This window comes from Crassostrea angulata, chromosome 8 (assembly GCF_025612915.1).
Source record: "Crassostrea angulata isolate pt1a10 chromosome 8, ASM2561291v2, whole genome shotgun sequence".
In the NCBI taxonomy this organism is placed as follows: domain Eukaryota; kingdom Metazoa; phylum Mollusca; class Bivalvia; order Ostreida; family Ostreidae; genus Magallana; species Magallana angulata.
In genome coordinates, this window is record NC_069118.1 from 40,738,957 (window position 1) to 40,748,952 (window position 9,996).

General features: G+C 34.4%; 1 protein-coding gene and 1 pseudogene across 1 annotated transcript; both read right to left on the bottom strand.

Annotated features, from left to right (window-relative positions):
- Positions 1 to 547: 547 nt before the first annotated feature.
- On the bottom strand, positions 548 to 2,167 carry LOC128161294 (uncharacterized; annotated as a pseudogene).
- Positions 2,168 to 8,215: 6,048 nt separating this feature from the next.
- Positions 8,216 to 9,651, bottom strand: LOC128157957 (cerebellin-3-like). The gene is made up of 3 exons (XM_052820631.1): positions 9,607 to 9,651; positions 9,303 to 9,388; positions 8,216 to 8,613 (listed from the first exon to the last, which is right to left on the bottom strand). The coding sequence occupies exons 2-3, from the start codon at positions 9,373 to 9,375 to the stop codon at positions 8,216 to 8,218; spliced, it is 471 nt and encodes a 156-aa protein (XP_052676591.1). The 5' UTR covers positions 9,376 to 9,388; positions 9,607 to 9,651.
- Between the last annotated feature and the right edge of the window lie 345 nt (positions 9,652 to 9,996).

The following is a 9,996-nucleotide window of genomic DNA, read 5'->3' on the forward strand; positions in this document are numbered from 1 at the left end:
TATGACGTTTAAAGTATTACTTTCGGATTATCCCTCCGCATACTATTTTAAGTGCAAGTCAAAATTAGATCTTAAAAATATGATAAGTTGTTATAAATCAAGCAAAACCATTACTTAATGGATAATCTTAATCCATTTTTTTTTCATTTCTGTAGAGCAGACAACGTTCGTTTTCGTTTTAAACTTAAATAGCAATAACAGTGTAAGACAGAACAATCTCACACTGCTGTTTCACAGCGGACAAACTGATCTCACAAGGGTGATAGTGTCAGACAAAAATAAGACAACAACAATTGAAATCAATTACGTTTGACGAAACGTCAAAACATAAAATGTGTACTTTTTTCGGGAAATGCTTAAAATGATCTACCATAATTTTTTTGTAATAAATTTTAGTTTTTCGTGATAGTTCAAAAAAGAAAAACACAGCCAAAATGGTTATTGAGAAAACAGCCAAAGCCAAAGAAACTATGTGTCTGAATTTTTTCGACGACGCAATGTACTCACTTTAAATTTGTTGTTTATTATGTTCTCTGCAATGTTTCAATATTAAGCAATCACACGATTTTAATACATTTTTCTTGTTCAAAAGTGTAACGTCATTTTCATCAGCAACTTAGAGAAACCCAAATCCTCTGAATTCAACCAAATCTGAAGTGATTGTGATGTGTAGCAAAAATTAAGGTCTTAGGTTGCAAACTAAGGTCAAGTTTAATATAAGGTTTTTTACTATTTAAAAGTTAAGTTGAAATCGGTCACCATAGACAAGACAAATAAAAGTGCTAATTTAATATGGTAAATACATTATACTCGATGAACACTTAGAAGTTATGTTGAGTGTATAATTTTTTGATTAACCTTGCAAATAATTGAAAATATTTTAATCTATTCCTGCAAAAATTTGGCTTTGTTAAAATTTAGTTGAGTACAGTCAAATAGTCTCCGTTATTTTCGCTATTGTCTGTCGCCGCCACCACAATAAGATTTGCTGTCACTGATTGTTCATTTAACCCTTTCGTGGAAGACAGTGGTATCTGATATCCCTTTTGAATCCGTGGACCCTGATTCTGAACAATCCGAAGAAATATCCCGATTCACGGCAGTGAAAATGCTATTGATAAATGTATCGTGTACAATATTTTTCTCAGTGTTCTGTTCATGTTCTTTTGGACCGACCAGGGGTTTGACATATTGATCCATATTTGATTGCTGCAGAGGAGCATACCTGTTATCCACACTTAAACTCACTACATTCGAAATTTCTTCATAATGAATTGATTCTGGTAAATTGTTTGCCAGACATTCGCCTTTATTATAACATTTGACGTCTCGCTTTGCAGAACAACGTTTACAGATCATTCTAAACAAATAAACAATAACGAGTGTAACGAGAATTAAACCAACCACAAAAATGGCCATGAAAAGCATGTTCTTTGGGTTAAACAAGGCAGTTGATGAATCTGAGAGCGTTATTTCCTTGGTACTAAATCTAGTGATTTCAAGATTTCTGGTGGTATCAATCGATATTGCTATGTTCACTGACGAAATCTTGACATTATGATCAGACGTTGTTGTTGAGCGTTTTAAATATTTTCCTGATTTGTTAAGGTGTGTTTTTGTTGCTGTTGTTATCGCTGTTGTTATTGTGGCAACTTTTTCTGTTGTCGTTGTTGTTGTTGTTAATGTTGTTGATTTCCCTATAAAAGACGGCAACGCTTTCAATATTCAATAACAAAGAGGCATAAATGTATATGAAACTTAATGTAAGAAACGTGTATCAATAAATGCATGTCAAAACAATTTTCTTTGATATCAAATTCACTTACTTTGGCACCCTATTGATATGTCACATTCTTCTTCTGTTGAACAAACACACTCCTGTTGACAGCCTTCTCCATAATAAGGTAACAAACATGTCTTAGAACAGTTTATTCCATAGAATCCTGGCTTACATTCTGAAAAATAGATCAAAATGGTAGTCAGGACAAACACTGATTGCTTATTTAGTTGAATAAGGAATCTGGTTTAAATCGAAAACACTTTTTAATCTCCTTTAAGATACTTACTAATGCATTTCCGTAGCATGTTATTCCATTCGTATCCCGAACAACATTGATAATGTCTAAAGAAATAATAAGTGGTATATATACAAAATAGAACAAAACACGGTTTTGCTCAATTAAGTATTAATACAGTGGTGTGAAATTTTGATCTAAATCTTGATTGAACAGAAATTTACTCTAAATCTGTTCAGTGGTATAATTTTCATATGCTCTAAAACATTTGAACCTGTTTTGGGGTATCATTTTTCAATAAATATACAGTCACACTACATGCTTAGAAACAGTTTACATTTCTTACATTAATATCTCAAAAGCAAAACTTAAAAACAAACACATAAACATAGACTAAGAATCCTAAAAGTTTGATAATAACAAACCTTACCCGCTTTCATCACATCGCGCAGAGCAGCTTTCAGACACAAAAAATGATAAAAATATTAACGTAACCATTGTTATGATTTAAATACATACACTAAATGGAGACATGTAATGCTATTTCCGGATTGTAAATGTAATCTAAAGGGTCAATTTTAAAGTACAAAATAATAAAATATGGATAATTACTTTCTTTCCTGTCGCTGTGAAATAATAACTTCCTTGTATCAAATCAAATCAAACACAATATTCCCACAGCGAGGAACGCAAAAAGTCCGACTATGCTCTTCTATTAGCGCTAATTGTTGTAATTCATATCAATTCCTGGCGTTTTCAGTTGTGTATGGCATTCTGGTTTTAAGAAATTTTAGATTTGAAAGGGCGCTCTGTGTTTAAAATGGCTCATTTACAGTTGACAAGAATTAAAAGAAATTTACACATCTAATGTACATATATGAATAACGATAATAAAAACCGATGATATACTTTATATTTGTACCTATTTTTACTTACATACTGAACCATAAAATGTTTTAGGCGTGTTTGCGGTTATAAAGCGATCGCTTTAAGTAAAATATATTTGTAATTTATTTGAAATGAGTGCTTATACTTCAAATTCCAATTAAACACTCAAGAATATCAAGCGCAGTTTTGATTTTTTTCTAACATAAAAAATTCTTTATATCAACTATTCGAATTGCTTAGATCAATTATTCGATCGATTTTCTTTGATAATGATAATAAAAACATAGTATTGAATATTAAAACTAGATTTTTCAATAATAAGAACGTTTGTTAATGTACGATTAATCAAAATCGTACATTAAAAACATTTTTTTTGGGGGGGGGGGGGGGGTATCATAAATTCAGTTTGGTAAATAAGAAATGGTTTGTTTTCCTGCAATAAAATTCGAGATTTTTTATATTAGAATACTTTAGACATTAATAAGAATAGGATCAATTTATAAAACGCACCTAGTGCTGCAGCTTCCGACTTTCCGCCATATGTGATATCATTTTTTAATCAGAAAGTTTTTTGCATTTAATGAATATATTTTAAACACTTTCATAGTAAAATCTAAACAAATCACTTTTAAAAAGTTACAATATTTATAAAGCAAATCGGATATTGAGTTTAGCTATCTCGTCAAAGCTTAAGTCAAACGATAGTCCATTTTGGGAATTTATGTGTCTGAAAATGTTTTGCTTTTTTGTGCGAACGACTTGATTTGAACTTGTTTGTTCGTAAAAAAATATCTCTCCCCACTCACACTCCCCCTCTCTCCCAACTCCGCTTTCTCTTGTTCTCTCTATTTAATCATTAACACCCTCCCTCTAATGATGACTCTCTCTCCCCACCCACACCCTTTCTATATTTCCCCTCAATTTCACTCCTCCCATCAACTTTCTTTCTCTCCCCTCACACTCCTAACTTTTTTCTCTCTCTGTCTCTCTCCACTCACTTGTCACTCTCTCCCAACTCTCCCAACTCTCCCAATTCACTCTCTCTCTCTCTCTCTCTCTCTCTCTCTCTCTCTCTCTCTCTCTCTCTCTCTCTCTTTCTCTCTGTGTGTCTCTCTCTCCGTCTCTTTTTTTCACACTCACACTCCTCTCTTTTTCTCAACTAACACTTCTTTCTCTCTATTTATCTCCACTCACAATCCTCTCTCTCTCTCTTTCTCTGTCTCTCTCTCTTTCCCTCTCTCTTTCCCTCCACTCGTATTCCTAACTTTCACTCTCCACTCACCTCCCTCCCTCTCTCCCAACTCTCCCAATTCACTCTCTCTCTCTCTCTCTCTCTCTCTCTCTCTCTCTCTGTGTGTCTCTCTCTCCGTCTCTTTTTTTCACACTCACACTCCTCTCTTTTTCTCAACTAACACTTCTTTCTCTCTATTTATCTCCACTCACAATCCTCTCTCTCTCTCTTTCTCTGTCTCTCTCTCTCTCTCTTTCCCTCTCTCTTTCCCTCCACTCGCATTCCTAACTTTCACTCTCCACTCACCTCACTCCCTCTCACTCTCCACTCACACTCCTCCCTCTCACTCTCCACTCACACTCCTCCCTCTCACTCTCCCCGATCACACGCCTCGCTCTCTCACTCTCCACTCACACTCCTTCCTCTCTCACTCTCCACTCACACTCCTCCCTCTCACTCTCCACTCACACTCCTCCCTCTCACTCTCCCCGATCACACGCCTCGCTCTCTCACTCTCCACTCACACTCCTTCCTCTCTCACTCTCCACTCACACTCCTCCCTCTCACTCTCCACTCACACTCCTTCCTCTCTCACTCTCCACTCACACTCCTCCCTCTCCCTCTCACTCTCCACTCACACTCCACCCTTTCTCACTCACACCCCACCCCATTCACTCTCCACTCACACTCCACCTCTCTCACTCTCCACTAACACTCCACCCTCTTTCACTCTCCACTCACACTTCTCCGCCTCTTTCTTCCCACTCACACTCCTCTTTCCCCCTCCCTTTCTTTCTACTCACACTGAAAAGGTGTGAGTTGGGAAAAGGGAAAAAGGTTGAGATGAGAGAGAAGGTGAGTATGAGTTAGAAGAGACGACGGAATTTTGGTGAGGAGGGAAGTGTTAGGGGAGATAAAGTGTGAGTTAGAAGAGTCTCTGTAAGGTATTATTTGGAGAGAGCGAAGAGGAAGAGTGGAAATAGAAAAGCGAGGGGGGTATTAGAGGGGAAAGAGAGGGTTTAAGGAGAGAGAGTAAGCAAGAGTGAAGAGAGAGAGAGAGAAAAAAAATTGTGAAAAGGGTAAGAAATGGATGCAAATTGGGAGAAGATGTGCATAGAAAGAAAGGAGGGTTTTGACCTAACATTGCCATTATTCTTTGTCCTCTTTCTTTAAACAAAAAACAAAAAACAGAACTTTATTATCTTCAAACAAATACATGTGCTTATATATCTTGAACAAACTGTTCATCTCACTTAAAGCTAAATTACTAGACTTTTTAGAGTATGGCTAACAATGAGCAAACATTGATCAAACAGTTACTTTTACAAGCTGTGTAATAACTATTTTAATTCATGTCAAAAATCTTTTAGAAATCAGGAAAATTCTAATCCAGGGAGGGGTTTGAGGCGTATACCTATTTACTTCAACTTCACAGTTAATTTCTTTATTTTCATCTCGATTTCTTCAAGGTACAATGTAATTTGATTTTTTATACATGTATGTAAATTTGAGAGAAAACAGTGTTTGCTGCGAGAAATACATGTATAGGTGATGGACAAGCCCCCGCCCACCCCCACGCCCACCCCTGATGCTACGTGCCTCCAAGATGCATGAGCTGTGCAAATGCATGTTTATAAATGTTGTTAGAATTGAAGAAAATATTGGTCCATAGTAAATTAGTATCAGTATTTTAAAAAGGCTGGGTTGTCAACCAATTACCAATCAGATTTGTTGTATGATGTTACAACTTTAGCTTTAAATTATTCAATAGTAAGGAAAAATCTAAATATTTTTCCGTCTTCCGTTTAAATGTTGAAAATTAAAGTAATATGTTAATGTAATGCTCACGGGTTAATAATAATTATTTCTCATGCATGTATTTCATGACATAATCAGCCTTCCTTGGCTTTCTGGTTGCGCGATTCAGGAAATTGGCGGAGTTACCCCCCCCCTTAGAATAATCCAAACTAATTTCAAAAAGATGGTAAAATTACCCAACATACATGTACATGTAGGACTCAAAATCATCCACCCAAACCGATCCCAAACCCCCCGGACTCCCCAAGAAGATTTATTTCTTGATCTGCGCTTCATGGCCAGCAGATGGTATTGAAGACATATTATATTTAAAAATAGATTGCCAATATTATGTTTACTCTATGACTGTTTAATATAATATACATTCAACATTGTCATATTCAGGATTTCCCAGCTACATGTAGGTGCAGCTATTGTCATCAGCTCCATCACAGAAAGAGGACGGTTTGAAAACTTCTTAAAATCTGAAAGGGAAACAATGGGAGTAAAAAGAGTTTCTCATATTTCACCTCAAAAAGCTCATTAATCGGGACGCACGAATTACAAGGGCGGGGAGTCAGGAGATCGTTGAGTGAAGAAAAACACACCAGGCAACATGGCAGAAAAGAGAGCATTATAAATGATTATTTAATTGTTTACGTTCCTTTGAAGTTCTTTAAGTCTTCGAAACAAGGAAAAATGTTCATGGCTGGAACATGTTCTTTGGGACCATAAAGAATAACGGCTGATTCCATCGAAGACTGTCCAAAATAATGCTTGCACGGTCCTTGGTTTTTGTCACGTGGTCGGTTACATTGTAGACCGATCTTGAAGTGAGCGATGTTCATGCCATTGGACGATTATCAATTAAGTTACATGTAGTTGATTATTAAACCTGTCAGAGTACCATGACTCGAATATTACTGCAAAGTATATTCCTATGATTATTCAATCAGTATTTTCCATTTCCAATAAAAGACGGTTGCAGGCATCACAATTAAAGTGCAGATCCCCAATTAAAATCCGAAAAGGGGGAGGGATATCTTGATTTTGTTCTCAAAGAGTCCGAAGCCTTCTTTTTGGATTTCATGAATTTTATTTGCGATGTGAATTTAATTAATTTGTATTTACGGGAGGGGTAGGGGTGCATATCTCTAGAACCGCACATGAATCACGATTTATCAGTTAACAGCACGGGTAATGTTCTGAACACCTTCGAATCTCAAAACAATGGGTTTTAGACTAATTAAGTTTGTTTCGTTTAGAGGGAAATTGTAAAATATCCATAATCATGCATTAAAGCGGACTCATTGAATGACAAACCGTTCGATAGTTGATGTGTTTCCTAGATTATACACCCCCCCCCCCCCAATCTGTATAAGACAATCACCACCATCAGACACATGGAATGATGTAAATTGAATAAAATGAAATTAGTTCTATATCGGAGTTTTTAACAATCAGTTTCTTTTTTGTATTAAATACACTGTACGCATTCTTTTACTTCAACGAAATGCTTGCAAATGCATTGTTCGGCTCAATAAGCACTCAATATACAAGTACATTAAATTTTATATATATTAAAATAACTACTTTTACTAAAAGATGTACGTCTCTATTTCGTATCTTGTTGAAGTTTTGACGTTGACAATGCGTAAATTATTTCGAGATCGATGGAAACTTTAGCAACATGATCACAGAGAGCACGAACTTCACGGATTTGCACGGTCTGACCTCAGATATCTACTTATAATTGTAGTAACCATGATGGTAACCTTCATATTGAAGAATTGACTGCATGTTCCATCTGTGTAACTTGCTGATCGACAATAACAAGACTTTAATTATTTTAACTCACGCTTATTGGACAATTAAAGAAAGTAGCGATATGGATGTAAACATAATCGGTAAAGAGCAATCTTTTGGAGTTTTATACGGCTTATAAAATGATCGTTCAGGTTTTTGTTAAATTGAATAAAAAATGGGTAGGGATTTGTAAACCGATAGTGGAAATTCAGACAAGAGTATTCTATAAAACTGTTACTGAAAATTTTAAAATGCTTGGTATCGATTTAGTGCCACTGCTATTCATAAACTGAAAGAAAATCTTAATGATAGTGTAAAATTTTGAGGGATTTTTCTGACAATTTCATAAAATATTTAATGCCAATAGCACAAAAAGTAAGTCGTTGACCTACTTTTTTAAAAGCAAAAGGTAACACTGCAAAGAGAATCTTAAAATTGACAAATAACAAGACAGAAAATTTTATTTATAATAATTTATTCATATCTGTGTAGAAATGAGGTATCCAGAAAACAAGTTATATTTCCCATGGATAAGTCGATTACCATGGTATCGGCGTATCCATACTTTGTCCCCTTTCTTCATAGCCAGTACCACCGATATAGCCCCAGTCTCCCATGCAGTAAGATTTGAATGTATATATGCCATTACGTGGCCATTCTTTACCATCATAGCTGCTATATAGTGTTCACTTTCAGCCATAACCGTGCATGAAAACACATAGAGTCCTTTAATGGGTGCTGTGAAGTGTCCGGACCACTTGTTGTATCCGTTTCCGATATTAGTCAGTACTCTGTCATATTGTATGGCTTGGTTGTCGCCTAGATAGACATCCTTTGAAAGGATCGCACTAAACCCTATTGCAGGAGTGGAATGTCCTTTAAAAAAATGTTTTAAGTTCAAGTTCATTCACTCAACACCATTTCAACATATAGTGCATGCATGGGGACAATAATTAAATGTTGCAATTTACATATAATATTAGGATATAATAAAAAGAGAATGAAATCAGTATATTTATTGGAAATAAAAACTCACCGAGATAAAAAAAAAAAAAACCACAATTTCTCAATGTTTTTCTAACATGTTCATATTTTGCAATCAGATAAAAATATTTAAACACATTATTGTCGTTTACAGAATTTCATTTTATCAAGTTAAATTAAGTACTAAGTCTAGCATAATTTAATGTAAATGTTAAGGTGCGTATAAATCGTGTCCAAACTACAAATTAATGCTTAGAAATTGTTCAATAAAATATCCCATTATTAATTGATTACATGTATGAAATAAATGTACATGAATACGGTCAATGGTAAGTTTTTGCATAACATTTTTGACAAATTGTCTTTGATCCTGTTTTCCTTAATACAATGCATATATATGTATTCTTAATGAAACAAAAAGAAAACTATTAATGCAACATGTACATGTATTTTGTAAGTATAGCAATTACAATCTACTTTCAAATCTCATTTATTCAGCGACTTCCGATGCTTAATTCTTTTAAAATTTTAGATATATTTTCAAAGCGTTATATGATTCATTTTAATCACAAATGCAATACCTTGTTGCAGGACAGTTGCAAGAAGAATTAAAGTTGCAATAGTATAAGTTCTCTGTACCATTATTGTACACATAAAAATCACAAATCTAAAATTAAAAAAAAAAAAAAAACGTTGGGTAACACGTAATTAATTTTCAAAGAGATTTAAATATTGTGTTTGATATATTGACAATGACCCAGCATTTACCATGTATCAACGAGTTCGCAAGCCAAATGTATTTCATTTTATCAATAAATGGAATATATGACGATTATTAAATAAAAGAAGAAAAAACGTTGGAAACAAGCATGTAAAAAATCAAACCTTGGAAGGTTGAACTGAAAATCATAAAACAAGATGGTCCGTGTGAAATAGTGTTATATATTGATTTATAAATTATGCGTGCACTTGTCAAGGATTTATACGTTTAAAAAACAGTCGATATCTAAATGCAAGCGAAAAGAGGATCAAGTTATCAACTAGAAATATAAACTTTGTAGGCAGAAACTTATTCCACGAAAAATATAAAACGCATGTACATGTAACAGCTGTATAAATATTTGTACATATTTTAATATTATTTTTATGAGTGTTTTTTTTTTTATTTGTTTTGCACTAAAATGACTCACAACTTCAAATATATTATTCTATAGTACAGGCATAATGGGGTTTATTTCATTATTATTTTGTATGTGTACATGAATCGCTTTATTA

What these genes read in the sequence shown, in the direction of transcription:
- LOC128157957 (XM_052820631.1), bottom strand. Translation starts at nt 9,375, where the DNA reads ATGTGTACAATAATGGTACAGAGAACTTATACTATTGCAACTTTAATT. An exon ending in TGCAACTGTCCTGCAACAAG is followed by an intron (nt 8,614 to 9,302) that starts GTATTGCATTTG and finishes ATTTTTTTAAAG; the next exon opens with GACATTCCACTCCTGCAATA.